Raw genomic sequence first — 15,589 nt, 5'->3', positions numbered from 1 at the left:
AGGGAACGGGTACAGAACTGCAGTTCTGCAAGACAAGAAAGATGTGGAGACCCGTGACACAACGGTGTGAAGGGACTAAATGCTACTGAACTACACACTTAAAATAGGTACGATGGGAAATTTTATGCATTTTTTTTTAACCACACTAAAAATAAACTTTTTAACGTATGGATATAATTTTTAAAGATAATTATTTTCTGAGTCCACAGTCTCTCACGGTTGAGAAACAAACAGGGTTTTGGAGGGGTGAGGGGTGGGGGGTGGGAAGGCCTGGTGGTGGGTATCACGGAGGGTACCTATTGCATGGAGCACTGGCTGTGGTGCATGAACAAAGAATCTTGGAACACTGAAAAAAATAAAATAAAATTTAAAGAAAAAAAAGAGATAATTATTGTAATGACCATAAATGAGAAACAAATTAAAGATGTGTGAAGTGGAGCGCCTGGGTGGCTCAGTTGGTTAGGCACCTGACTCATGATTCTGGCTCCGGTCATGATCTCAGGGTCCTGGGATGGGTCCCTGCGCCTGGCTCTGTGCTCAGCGGGGAGCCTGCTTGTCCTCTTCCCTCTGTTCCCCCCGCCCCTGCGCTCTCCCTCTCTCAAATAAATAAATAAATTAATAGATATATGCATTCTTAAAAAAAAAACACCTCATGAAGGAAAGAAGGTGTGGATAGAACAAGGTAAATACTAGGGGTCTTGGGCAATGGAACTATTCTATAGTTTGACTGCAGTGGTTTTGTACAAGTGTACAGTTTTGTCACTCCATACAGAAATACATACACACACATAACTGAGTACACCTGTCCAAGTAGTACTGGCGAAGTCTGAATGAGGTCTGTATCAAGGTTTTGATATTATACTGTGGTTTTCCAAGATGGTCTCATCGGGTAAACTGGGTAAAGGGTAAGGGGGTTCTCTCCGCATTATTTCCTGCAAACGCATGTGAATCTACAATCATCTCCAAGTAAAAAGCTTTTTTTTTTTTTTTTAAAGAGGATACACTGAAAACAGATTAAAAAATAAAATCATTTCAGCATGCCAAATTCTTAAGAGTAACAATCAGATTGGACTCAGTTAATGTGAAATAATTTGAAGGAAGAGTCACCAGACATATTTTCCAAAGTGTGCTGAAGGACCATGCATGCTTCTCAGTGGCATAAGAGACAGATGCTGGTCATTATGGAAAAGAATACAAAGCTTGCCTTTCCAGATTTCAGGAAAATAGTGTTTTCATGCTGTCAATCCCAAACAAATAGCTTCAATTTATAATAAATGCATTAAAGACAAAAAGGCTTAACCTGCTCAGAAGATATTTCTATCTTTAAAGATGTAATTTTTCAAAGTGAACCTAAAAAACTGGAAATATAAGGGAATATAAGGGAACATGAAGGCATTTTCATCAGGGGGGCGCTGAGACAAGAAGGGTTCGATAGCAACAGGCAGATACTCTTGAGAAAGAAAATAATCGGGGCACCTGGGTGGCTCAGCGGGTTAAGGCTCTACCTTCAGCTCAGACCATGATCTCAGGGTCCTGGGATCGAGCCCTAGCCCTGCATCAGGCTCTCTGCTCCACGGAGAGCCTGCTTCCCCCACCCCCCTCTGCCTACTTGTGATCTCTGTCTGTCAAACAAATAAATAAAATGAAAGAAAGAAAAGAAAGAAAACAATCATCTGCCTCGTAGGCCAAGCCAGCTCTGGTAGCTTACCAGATCTACCCCAGAAAACACTTTTGTTTGTTGTCCTTGAAATACAAATAGGGTGAAAGCATTAACTATATTTAAGACTATGAGTGAGAAATTATTTGACATTATAAATAATGGTGTTTGTCTATTGACTATATAGTTATTGGCTTCAACAATAAATTGGCCTGATCATTTGGAAATGTAAATTTTAAATTTAATGTTCTATGAAGCCCCAAGATATCAAAGAATTATACAACTAAAATAGAACCTCGAAGAGTCCTCTAGTGACCAGGCAAGGGTTATCCCTTAAGCAGATTGAGCACAAACTACCTAAACTTAAATTTATTTTCATATTTCTGTCTTTGTTAAAAAATCGTTATTATTTATCTTGGAAAAACTGAACTCTGCTGAGAATATCTATAGCTAACTTAGGCCTCATGTTATCACTATGCTTGTGAATTACCTGATGGATGCACGCAACCTGGTCCGTGGATAGGGCTTCTGAAGAACTTGATCTCCTCTGCATAAACAAGTCTGTCTTAGGCCCTGCTCACTACTGGCAAACAGAGGAAGCCTGCTGGGTTAGTTCAGGTGAAGAGAACTGCAGGATCCTAAGAGGAGAGCAAGACCAGATGTCCAAGAGCCCCAGAGGAAGGACAGATGTTAGGAGGACAGGCATGGAATACCACCACCTTCTCCTCAACTGCCTAGGCCATACAGCTGATGTGGACATCCACAGGCCCAGTGTTCCTGTCTGCCAACAGCCCACCTAATCCAAGCCTCCAGCAATTGAGCAACGGTGAGAGGAGGACAGGCCAGAGGGAGACTTGGTGCATGCTAAACAAGATGCAACACAAAATTTTAAAAATACAATGCACAAAGCAGAAAATTCTGAAGCCTGCCATCCATACACTCACCTTAGTTCACTGGAAGGAAATATTCCTTCTTCTTGGGTGCATCTCCTCTGGTTATTTCTCCCTATTCAAAGATTATGGAATCTTCACCGTAAACAAATTTTGCCTGAATTGTTGCACGGAGAACTGTGATGTGTCCCGGCCTCCAAACAATCCTAGAATAGCCCTGCTCCCAATCTGTATCTCTCATCAGCGCCCGTTGCCAAGTTGCTCAAAAATTATCTTCTGTGCTTTTGTTTTTAATCCTTGGGCAAAATTATTTATGAGAAATGGTTTTCTCTAGATGTCTAAAATGTATTAACTGGGTAAAAACAAGTCAAAGAATGGTACATACTGTACAATCCTATTCACTAAAAAATGTTTATGTACAGAAAAAAAGCACAAACAGAAAACTTGACAATGGCTATCTTTTAAAGATAAGAGATGGGTGATATTATTTTATATATTCTTTATATTTTTTAGAACCTGCCTGAAATGTGTATATTTTTTAATTTTGCTGCAAACATACTGTCTTCAAAAAAGTAGTTTTTCATTCTAAAATTCATCAATGAAGGTGCTCTACTAGGCCAAAGTTCCTCAACCCAGGCTGCTCACAAGAACTACCCTAAATTAAAGTAATCTCTGGAGGTAGGACCTAAAGAACAACTCTTTCGTCAACTCTATCAAATAATCACAACATGGAATAGAAATTAGAATTACTACCCCATGCTAAAGTTACAGAAGAGATGCTTATGAAAAAATCCCAAAGTCATAAAAACAACAAAACCATCTCATTAGACAAACAACACTAAATGTATTTTTAATCCTCTAGAGACTATCTCACCTTTCTACTAAAATCATTAACAGGTGCTGAACTCTTACTGTATGCTCGACATACTCAAAGTCTCCAGCAGAAAATACCATGCCAGTAAGACATGGTTCTATTCTTTTTTCTCTCATATTTTAGTTTGAATAATTTCTTCTGATCCATCTTTAAGCTGATGGTCTCCACGGAGAGCCTGCTTCTCTGTTGAAGCTGTTCATGATTTCTACCTTCTTTATAAAAATGGTCCACATTGTATCTTTAGATAGTCTGTGTTCACATTAGATTATCTCAAGCTTTGCTCTCATTCCAGCAAATCTAAAAGTGTGGAAATCACTCCCCTTAGTTTCCAATATCAGTGACGTCTCAGTTTGGGGATGCATCTCACCTAGGTGACTTATTAGAGTCTCAGGAAGATGATGCACTTATAATTTGAAAAAGTCCCCTAGATCAGAGGTCAGCAAAGTAGGCTCCATGAGCTGTAGCTGGCCCACTACCTGTTTCTGTAAAGTCTGTGAACTAAGAATGGTTCCTACATTTTCAAGTGGTTGAAAAATCAAAAGAACTATATTTCACACCTCAAAATTACACAGAGTTTGAATTTAAGTGTCCATAAAACTTTACTGAAACATAGTCAGACTCATCCAGACTCTCTATGGCTACTTCCATGCTATAAAAGGAAAACTGAGTAGTTATGACAAAGATATGGCCTGCATAGCTGAAAATATTTACTATGGTACATTAATTAATTTAATACAGTACTTTCATATATTAGCAAGAGCTGCCATGTTGAGTGTTTAGTTAATGATTTCAATGGCATATATTCTAATAACTCGGGTTCTTCAGAGCACAGTGGGTAGCTGATGTAATGCGGAAGAGAAGCTTGAACAAGAAGGACAATGTCAAAGGAGGTCCCAAGAGAATTCACTGTCACATAAGAATTTTTTTTAAATAAATTTAATTTAACCAAATAATAAACATATTGGAAATGGCATGAAGGTAAAGAAAACAATCCACTGTCAAGAAATAAAGCAATCAATAGAACCAAATTGAGGAATGACCTAGACTTTACAACAAGCAGAAAGGGACTTTACAGTTACTATAATTTACATTTTAAAGGCTTTCATGGGAAAGGTAGAAAACTCACATGAACAGATGTGGAATTTTAGCAGAAAAATAGAAATTCCAAGTAAAAGTCAAATGGAAATGCTTGACATTTTTTTAAAAGTCAACAACAAAAACCATATTATCTGAGATAAAAAATTCTGTTAATGGTCTCCCCAATAGACCTGACACAGTTAAGCAAAGAATCAGTCAACTTAAAGATGGACCAAAAGAAATTATTCAAACTAAAATATGAGAGAAAAAAGAATAGAACAAAAGGAGGAGAATAAGGGAAAGAAGGAGATTAAGGGAAAAGAGGAATCACCCATCTAAGAGCTATGCAACAATTTCAAGTGGTTTAGCACACATGTAATTGGAGTCACAGAGGGAGAAGAAAAAGAGAATGGAAAAGAAAAATATTTGAAAAGAGATGGTTGAAAAATTATAAAAATAATGAAAGATATCACACCACAAATCTAAGACTCCAAGAGAATCTCAAGCAAGATAAAGACTTGCCAAAATAACCAAAACACAATAAAATAAAAATAAGCTACACACTACCTAGATACATCATAGTGAAATGATGAAAAATCAAAGATAATGGGAAAATATTGAAAGTAGTAGTAGCAACAGTTTACATATAGGAGAACAAAGATTAAAAACTATAGCAAACTTCTCATCAGAAACCATCAAACCAGAAGACAATAGAGTGACATTTTTTTAAAGACTGAAAGGGGAAAACAAACCAAACCAAAACAAAAAACCTGGAAAGGCAGGAATCTATATTTTGGAGAAATAGCTTTCAAAACTGAAGGTGAAATGAAGAGTTTTTTCAAAAAGAAGAAAAGCTGGGAGAATTAATCACCAGTGGACCTAAAAGACATATTAAAGGAAGCTCTTCAGACAGAAGGAGTATGATAGTAGATGGAAGCTTAACTCTACACAAAGAAATGAACAAAAAAGAAAGTTAAAATGAAGGTAAACATAAAGGACATTTTTCCTTATTTTTAATCATTCTTAACATATTAACTGGACTTAAAAATAAGTCACTGTATTCGTCCACTTGAAACTGCAATTAACATAGAAGTTGAAGCTACAGTAAATATTTAAAGCTATCTGCTTCTGCTTTTTAAAGAGAGAAAAAAACACTAGTTTTTAAATTCAATGGTGATACTTTCAAGGTTTGCCTTAATTCATTGGCTTTCTCAAAGCTTACGGCAACACTTATTACCCACTTTCACTAAATTACACTTTTGCCAGCTAATTATATAATTTCAAACTGTAAATTACAGTACTTATCATTGAATAGTAAAAGAAATTTCTTTAAAAAGCAAGTTTTTTAATTTAAAACAATCAAAATATCACTGCTTTAAAGCAATCAGGTTAAGGCTACTTAAAATAGTTCAAATACTGCTCTATCTTCAAGCCATAGTACTGTCTTTCTAAAAGATGTCACTCATCTTGTTCTTCCTTGTAATTGATTAGCTACTCAGTTACAAAAGCATAAGAATTAAATGTCAAAATCTGAATCTATTATGAAATTATAGCATTATACAATGATTTCAATTGTTATTACTTGTATGCCCTCAAGTATCTTAAATTATACATGTCATACTAAAAAAAAGTCAGTAACAACATGTTTGTTTGAATCAGTCACTGATCTAAAAAATCTTGTCAGCAATTGATAAAATTTTCACAATCTCATGACACAGTATTTCCAAGGGATATTAACACTGAACACTGAAAATTGAACTTTTTACATCAATGAGCATAACATATAATGAAATTCTCGATGTAATAAACTCCTAAAATTAAATCTAAATACAGGGCCAGATGAATGACAGATCAGAAAATAAAAGCACAACCAAGAAAATTTAGCAAGTAATGTGCACACCTGGTCAGAGTGTCACACCTTGGACATCACTTGACAATAATCCAGAGGAAGAAGTTACACCACACACGGATAAACAAAAAGAAATTAAACGAAGACATAATTTCAGATACTGAATCCAGAGTTTCCTAAACCAAATTTTAAGAAGGCCCCATTCTAAGAGCTGTTAAATGGTGTTCAGAGAGTATGGATTTTTCTAGGTCCTAAGCTTCACCTTACAAATCAGCCTATTAAAAACCTGAGGAAGCAGCACTTAAAAAAGAAAAATTTCTTAATTTTAAAGATTAAAGAAATAAGTTTATATGCAAATGGTAAGCGTTTTCCTTAACTCATAGTTAACTAAACTTTTCCTTTTCTAAGATTTTATTTTATTTATTTGACAGAGAGAGAAGGAACATAAGCAGGGTAAGTGGGAGGGGGAGAAGCAGGCCCCCTGCCGAGCAAGGAGTGCAATGTGGGGCTGCATCCCAGGACCCTGGGATCATGCCCTGACCTAAAGGCACACACTTACGGACTGAGCCACCCAGGTGCCCCTAACTAAACTTTTCTCTCCCTACTTTCTAATTTCTAACTCAGCTTTCCCATAACATCAGCATGAGAACGGCTGGCATCAGATTGTATTACACACAAGGAACCTGAGCCTGGGAAACATGAGACTTGTCCAACATGCAAAATCCATTTAGTTGCAGTCAAGCATAAAACTCAGTTTCTTGATCCATAAATGCAGGGATCCTACTGTTTCTTTAGACTCTTTATTTGCATACAAGTATCTGACAGAACCCAGATTATTCCAGAAGGAAGAATTCCAATAGCTGCACATTATCTAAGTGTTTACATAAATATTGCTAATGCTAAATTCTCCCACATACTTCAGATCTAATGTAGCTAAGCCATCTTGAATTTTCAAAATATGGTCATTTAATAGGAATTATTCTCTACAGTTAATGGTTCATATAAAGAAACATTACTAAAATATTAAATAGATTAAAATATTAAAAATAATATTAATAATTAGGATTAAAAGATAGTCACTTATTAAAAACTGGGTTTGAGCATCCTCCTGGAAATGAGTAGTTTATATTGAAAATTTAATAAGTCTTTAGTTATACCAAATTCTCCATATTAATTTGCTTTATATATCACAATATAGCTACAGATTGATCACCAAAAACTTTATCTTTAAAAATTGGGTGTTCCCAAACCTCGAGCTCTCAATAACAAAATCACCCAGAACTAGCTAAAAATGTTAGCTTCATAGACCCCTTTCTCAAAAGTCCTCCATAAATAGGGACTGGAACCCTGGATTTGTACCTTTAACCCAACCCAGGTGATGCTGATAGGCAGCAAAGTTCAGAAACTATGTTGGATTAAAGTAATTCGTGGCAGGGAATGGGAGAGGGGTGCAGTTTCATCATGAAAATCCAGTCCACAACACTGACAGAAACATCGCAGCTAGACATTGATATGAGAGTAGTATACAGGTGCCTCCTGCTTTCCGAAATCTCCTATTATATCACTTCACTCTTACAAAAAGTCCTTCTAGATTATATCCCAAGATTTGTAAGAACAGGCAACTGGACCCAGGTAAAAGTCTGGTTCTTCCTACTTGTACAAGGTTTGGTGAAAAATCTCCTCAGCTAAGGTCACTGGAATTGGATAATCTAATGAGACCTTTTTTTTAAATGATTCCACTGCCACTGTTTATACTACTTTTACTTTTCTTTAATATCATACTTCTTTTATATTACACTTTTTATTTATTTTACTTTTTTATATTATACTTCTAATGCTAAAATACTTTGCCACGAAAAGCACAATTAGTCTATCCTACCTGATATAACCACATACATTTAATACAGCAGTAAGTTACATGGTCACTTCCATTACAGGAAAAAAGAAGCATATCAAATGTTTTGCCTTGTGTCTGGTATGTAGTAAATATTCAATGAACATCACTATTTTAGAGCTTTGGTATTTATTAGAATCTTTCATCTGATACTGTGGTAAATTCAGCATGCTATATAGTCTCGGGGCTCTCTTCTTACAGCTGATTTTTTATTTTTTTCTTAGTTGAGGAAGAGCTGACACACGATGTTAGTTTCAGGTACACAACACAGTGATTGGACAAGTCTGGAGGCTGCCCTATGCATCTGCTCGCTACGGCTGCACTGTCTGTCTCCATACAATGCTATTACAACACCATTGTCTATAATCCCTATCCTGTATCTTTTATCTGGGTGACCTATTCATTCGATAACCGGAGTCTGTATTTCTCAATCTCCTTTATCTATTTTGCCCACCCCTCCATCTCCCTCCCCTCTGGCAACCGTCAGGTGGTTCTTTGTATTTATGGGTCTGTTTCTGTTTTTTATTTGTTGGCTTGTTCTGGTTTTAGATTCCACATGTAAGTACCATCACATGGTATCTGTCTTTCTCTGATTTATCTGTCTGGCTTATTTCACTCATTCTAATATCCTCCAGGTCCATCCATTTTGTCACAAATCTTTCTTTTTTAATAGCTAATATTACATTGTACATATATACCACATCTTCTCTATCCATTGATCTACCAGTGGACACTTGGGTAGCTTCCACGCCTTGGATATTGTAAATAATGTTGCAATAACAACAGGGCTGCATGTATGTCTTGGGATTAGTGTTTTCATTCTCTTTGGGTAAATACCCAGTACTAGAACCACTAGATCATATGACAGTTCTATTTTTAATTTTTTGAGAAACCTTCACACTGTTTTCCATAGTGGCTGCCCCAGTCTGCATCCCCACCAACCGTGCGTGACAGTTCCTTTTTATTCCCATCCTCACCGACACTTGTTATTTCTTGTCATTTTGACTCTACCTGGTCTGACTCTACAATACATCACTGTAGTTTTGATTCACACTTCCCTTATGATGAGTGATGTTGAGTATCCTTCCATGGTATCCTTCCATGTGTCTGTTGGCCATCCAAAGGTGTTCCTTGGAAAAATGACTATTTAGCTGCTCTGCCCATTTTTTAATTAGATCATTCATTCTTTGGTATTATCTATATTCCTTTGATAGTTTGGATATTAATCCCTTAACAGATATATCAGTTGCAAATATCTTCTCCCCCACTCAGTATATTGCCTTTTTGTTTTGTTGATGGGTTTCCTTCACTGCACAGAAGCTTTACCGTGCTATAGTCCCAACGGTTTAATTTTGCTTTTGTTTCCCTTGCCCAAGGAGACAGATCTAGAAAAATGCTGCCATGGCTAATGTCAAAAAGATTACTGCCTCTGTTTTCTCCAGGAGCTTTGCAGTTTACACCTAACTATTCTTAATCCCAATTTCCTTTCCTGGTTTCACTGCCTCTGCCCCACCCCGGACTCACGCTTCCTCTGCAGTTTAGGCTTTCTCTCCACAAGACAAATACCTCTAGTGATTTTGACTCCTCTTCCTGAATTACCTTACTTTTCCGGTCCTTCCTTTCAATCACCAAACAAAGCAAAGGTAAGTTTATATTAAGAGTCTATTAAAGCGTCAAAATTACAGCTCACACAGTCCGAAGACGTACCCAGAAACTGCTTTAAGAAATGTCATCTAGACCTAGGACTTGCTATTGCAAGAGGATATGGATGAATCATACGGATGATTCAAAGATAATGAGATGGAGATTAAGAAAGTAAGAACCCATAGATGACAATTCTGGTTTTTGGAAAAACTACAGTAGCTTCATTCTCAGTAAGACATATAGGTAAAACTTCCAAAAAGTGAAAGCCTATAAAGTACAAATCATAGCAGCGCTAGTTAATGGGCTCTGTACCACATAAGAGTAAGGAATTTTTCACTTGTATTGCAGAAAAACCTCCTGTAATAGAGCATTTAGAAAGAACTTAATTTACTGGAAGCGAGGGAGCAGGGTACCCCAGAAAGCTGCACACTTTCTTGGGAGCATACTGAAGGAAGATGCTGGTTATTCCCGTGTGAGTATGGACAATTCCAACTCCACAAAATGGATAAAAAACTTCCCAACCCCCCCACTTTTCTTTCTTTCTTTTTTTTTTGCGGACAGTCAATATTAACACTAAAGTAGCTCAGCCACTATAAAGTCTAAAAGGGAACTAGAATAGTGTGTATGTATAACAGGAAAAATAAGCACATATATATTTTATCTGACCTTCATTCAAGCCTGAATTCCCAGCTTCTCGATGTCTGTACCCACAGAAGAGGGGCACCTGCCACCCATTTGCATCAGACACTGTGAAAGGAGATGAGCCCGAGGCCAGCCTGTGCCTTTTTTCCCAGGGACCAATTATCTTTTCCCAGTACCAGTCTCACTCTGTGTTTACACACGGGTTTAGGGATCCTGCGTTTTTCTAAGTAAAAAATTCTTCTCTAAATTCTTAGCAACTAAATTTGGGTCAGAACACAAAATTGGGAGCCAAAGTAGTTGAAGAAAATAAAAGTAAAGCAAAGGAATGTATTACACTGTAGATTATTTTTTTAAGTCAAAATACCCATAAAACTGAAAGAGTACATGCATACTGACTATAATTTTAGACTGAGGAAAGGAGACTTAGAACATATGGAAAGAAAGAAAAACTATTTCATAAAGAAGGCATTTATCTCTACTTTAGTAAGCTGAAGAAGCGGATAAGCTACACACCATTAATAATTTTGGAATCCCGTGAATGACACACTTTGGGAAGTGATGGATAGAGAAGAGAACTTTAGCAATGGTGATTAACAGAAGAGATGGAATTTCCAGGTACTAATCTGTTCTATATGGAATCCCTATACTTGTGTCTTCAGGAAGGAGAAAGAATAAATAGCAGAGCAAATTTGGTAGGATTTCTAAAGCTACATATATAATAAATATGGATCACTAACTTTTACACAGGCAATGGCAACTTAAAATTTTGGGAAAGAAATATTATTCAATAATATCTTACATTTTCCAGTATCTTTTGTTTGCTGGACAAAAAGTAGTTCCATTCACACGTTATTAGGCTTATCAGGGCAAATAATGCTAGGCTATTCTGAAGTATCTTAAGATTTATCACCAGATGTGCCTGAGTTAAAAATCTGTGTGGAATGAAATGAAAGGCACAGAACTAAGCATCATTGAGCATCATTTCTAGGGCCTGCCTCTGTCCCTGAGTAACTGATCCCAGCCATGTTACTTTAATGATGTGATACATCAGTATTTCTGAAATGAAGCAAACTATGTAAGTTCTAGTTCTAAAGCCTGTTCTAATTTCTAGCTCTTATTTTCATTTTTTGAAAATGCATTTCTATTGAAGTAATACATACACAAGACTGTTGCCTAAAGATAAGTGTCTAAGGAAAAAAAAGTCAATATAAAAACTTCCCTACTTCACCTTTGTTTAGGATAAAATACAAAGAGAATAAATAACACCTGCTATTTATGTTAGTGTAAAGAAAAAATAGAGATGAGAACACACTCTCCTTTTGCTTAATTAACCAGAGTTCCTATTAACCAGATTTCTGCAATCCTTCACACAGCCATTTCTTAAATCCAAATTAATTTGGTTCTACACTATGCTCCTTTCTGTTTCATTTCTAAGTTTATCATGATGACAAATATGTCTTCTGAGTTAATGTGTTATCGTAGTCTGAAAAAAAGGTAATAAATTTTCACTTATTAGCTATCAGAGCTGAGCAAGTTACTCTCAGCTTCCATGTCTGAATCCATAAAGATAAACAATAATCTCTTTCAAGATTATCGAAAAGATCAAATACATGAAGGCATGATAACAAGCACAGAAAAGTATATTTAATAAGCATTTTAAGTAGTTTCAGGATTAAGTAGTTTAAAGGTTCAACATCTAGCCATAAAATTTGCTTACACAACTCATCCCCTAGTTAACAATATATTCACACCAACTAATGCAAGTAGAGTGTTTAACTAATGCAATTGTTAAGTATTATTTCAGAAATGCAATTCGATAAACACATATTGAGTATTTATATGTGCAGGCAGAATAATGCTAAAACTCTAGAATTTCATTATTACAACAATGACCCCCTCCCCAAAAGTTCAGTCTGGAAGAGACAAATAAAAATTATAATTGAACAATATAATAATAAAAGCACGTATATGGAGCAGAAGCAGCAGGGTGAGGTAAGTAACTCATTCTGCCAAAAGAAAAAGGAGGAGCGGAAGAAGGTGGCAGAAGGGAAAGAGTACATTTGCGGTCAAAGACAGGGGTTCAGAGTCCTGCTCAGCCACTCACTGTTGATATGATTTGGGGCAACTTCGCCTCTCTTCTCTGCAATTCTACTTTGGAAAGTTATTCTTAAGATCAGAAACAATATATGTAAAGTGTCTGCTACATAGCAGGCACTCACAAAGTAAGTGGCAGTCGAGTCTTGTCTTAGGACGTGTGTGTTTGTTTTGAATAGACCAAATCCTAAATAGCACCATGGCGAGCATCTCTGGACTAATGACCAAGGTACACATAGGATTACTAAGGTCACCAGCATGAGAGGGCCACAGTGAATCACATCACGTCAAATGTTACCACTTCCAGAATCCACTTTTTTTTTTTTTTAGAAATGGATTCCTAACATGTGGTTCACTCACCTGCTGGTGAAGCGTATTTCTGACCTACATCTTCCTCTGTTTCTACCAAGACAAACAGCATTTTGCATAGTCAGGCTCGATATTTCCTAGAAGCGGTCCCCATGTTCCTCAGTCCCACCCAAGGAACTAGTTTTGGATGTTCAGCATATCCTTTACGAAATGGCAAAGTCTGATGAGCAACAGACGATTATTAAGATTATATTAAGCAATAATGAGAGTTAACCCTGGGTTGAAACTATTATCAACCTACTGGTTGACTCATAGAACTGGAAGCCACTATAATGATTGGAATCCTAAAGTCAATATTTTAGAAATACTGTTAGATCTAGCCAAGTGGTAAGTTACATTTACACTACTCTATAGCTCCCCAAACTAATTTTCTCTAAATAAATTGTGAGCTAAGCCAGTCCAAATACAAACATATATTTAAGTTCTTACTTTTCACTTCAATCCTACAAACACTATTGAAACAACATTTGAAATATGAACAGTAGATAAATATAAGCAAAGCCAGAAGTAAGATAACATAGGCTATCTCCAAGTTCTATTGAATCATGAAATGGTCTTCCTGTCAATGTATTCTTTTTAGAAATAAAAATATGTTCCTCACCCTCAACCATCATGTAAGGTCAGTTTGTAGCAAGTTAAATAACCACAGATTAAAAGTGAGGACACCATGAATCAATCCAGAATCTATGTTAATTTTATAGTTGCCGCATTCAAGAAAATCCGTGTCTTTAAATTCATTCTACGGTATAAAAATTCTATAAAATTGTTCTCTACAGATATCTTAATTCCAGATCATGCCAGATTTTATAATAAAGATATACATATGTTACTATATTATAAATGATACTCTATATTTATCATGTATATAATACACATGTGTATATAATGTCAGGACAGGTTATATTTGTAAAATACTCCTCACACTTAACAAGTTTGACATAATGTATTTTAAATGTTCCTACCAAATTTAGCTTTATACATTTGCAAGAATTAAATCCTGAGTATGTTTTTAAGTTTTTTCCTTGGGAAGCAGAGACTGAGGAGACACCACATTGCAAGTGAATGTCTTTCCTCTAACCACTAATCTTAAAGAGTATTTTTTAAATTCAGAAATCAGAGTGTAAGAATTTCCACATTAATGCAGAAGTTTCTTCACAAACCAAACCTACAAATTCGATAAAAAAGAATATTACTGCTCACTTTTACCACCAAAATTGAGGTTAATTATTATAATGTAGTTAAGTCCAATTCCCTCTTGACAGCCTTGACGAATGAAGGGAAATGCAAAAAAAAAAAAAAAAAAAAAAAAAAATCAAATGTCACAGAAGCGGCAGCTTGTGGCCAGAGAGAGAGAGAGAGAGAGAAACAAGAGGGAGAAAATGGTTAAGCTGAAATGCTTGAAATGCACTAGATCTTGGCCCAAGCCCCTGACCCCCTATAACCTACTTCATCAGTCATCTAGGGCAACAACAATTTAACAGGTGAAGCAAACTGATCATGGTGAACAGAGAATTTAAGTCCTGCATCCGGTTTGAGATTTGCCAGAAAGAAGAGGATTTTAGCAGCAAGAAGCGGGGTGTGTGCGCGCGCTTGCGGGGCGGGGGGTGTGGGGGAAACCAGCGCTAACTGTGCCCGAGTCTCAGCACTAACGCGATTCCGCGCGTACTACACAAGGCAGCACCGTCGGCAGCCCTCCCCGCGCCGGCAGGAGGAGGGGGTCGTGGATTCTCCACCCGCGATCAGGCCCCTCGGAGCGCCCTGGGAGTGGGTCGAGCGTCTGGCCCCGGGGACCCGCGTGGAGTGCCCCCAGTTAACACCTTCCTGGCCGGGACCTGGGACCGCCTGCCAGCCCGCCGGCGCGCACGGGGGTGGGGCGGCAGGAGCGCGGCCCCTCCTCGGGAGCGAGAAGGGAGGCAGGGGGCGGCACCGCATCCCCGTCCCCACCCCGGGCGCATCAATTACCCGTGAGGTTCCTCAGCACCGTCCCGTGGGCCCAGAGGCTCAGGACCTGCTGCACCGACAGGTTGATCATGGAGTGGTCGCCCCCCTCCGCCTTCATCTTCCCCGGGGGGCGCCCGCCGCCCTCTCCTCGGGCGCCGGGTGGCGGCGGCGGCTGCGAGGCTCCGGGGGCGGCGGCGGGTGCAGGGCTCCTCCAGGCCGCCGCCGCCGCCGGGGAAGGCTGCGGGGCGCCGGGCCGGGCGCTGCTGCTGCCGCCGACGGGCCTCCGGGGGGGGCAGCTCAGCGCGTCTCCCAGGCAGCCCCCTCCCCGCCGGGGAGACATTGAGGACGGCGGACGGGGGAGGGGAGGGGGCCGGGCGCTCTCCCCGCGCGGCCCCCGAGCGAGGACTCGGGGCGGAAGAGGCCGCTGCCGCTGCCGCTGCCGCTCCCTCTCAGGGGCAGCCCCGCGCCGCGGGGGCCGGGCACGCGAGGAGGCCGAGGTCACGCAGGGAGGCCCGGGGTGATGGGCAGACGGCAGGTGCAGCCCCCGACGGGGCCCAGCTCATCACCGCCGGAGGACGAGGAGACCCGGGACCCGGAGGAGGCTGCGGCGGCGGCCGCAGCGGCACCTGCCGCCAGCCTGTCCACCCTCCGGCCGCGG

At 38.9% G+C, this 15,589-nt stretch overlaps 1 protein-coding gene across 2 annotated transcripts in view; it reads right to left on the bottom strand.

Annotated features, from left to right (window-relative positions):
* Nucleotides 1–15,280, bottom strand: part of TMEM170B (transmembrane protein 170B) — a 35,042-nt gene extending 19,762 nt beyond the window's left edge. For both annotated transcript variants that reach the window (XM_082730389.1, XM_082730390.1), the window contains exon 1: nucleotides 14,953–15,280. In XM_082730389.1, coding sequence (XP_082586515.1) covers nucleotides 14,953–15,271 — 319 coding nt within the window. In that variant the 5' untranslated portion in view covers nucleotides 15,272–15,280. The remainder of the gene's footprint in view (nucleotides 1–14,952) is intronic.
* Between the last annotated feature and the right edge of the window lie 309 nt (nucleotides 15,281–15,589).

Source organism: Mustela nivalis (genome assembly GCF_964662115.1).
Source record: "Mustela nivalis genome assembly, chromosome: 5".
Classification (NCBI taxonomy): domain Eukaryota; kingdom Metazoa; phylum Chordata; class Mammalia; order Carnivora; family Mustelidae; genus Mustela; species Mustela nivalis.
The sequence above is the reverse complement of the archived record's forward strand: the minus strand, read 5'-3'. Positions and strand labels throughout refer to the sequence as shown.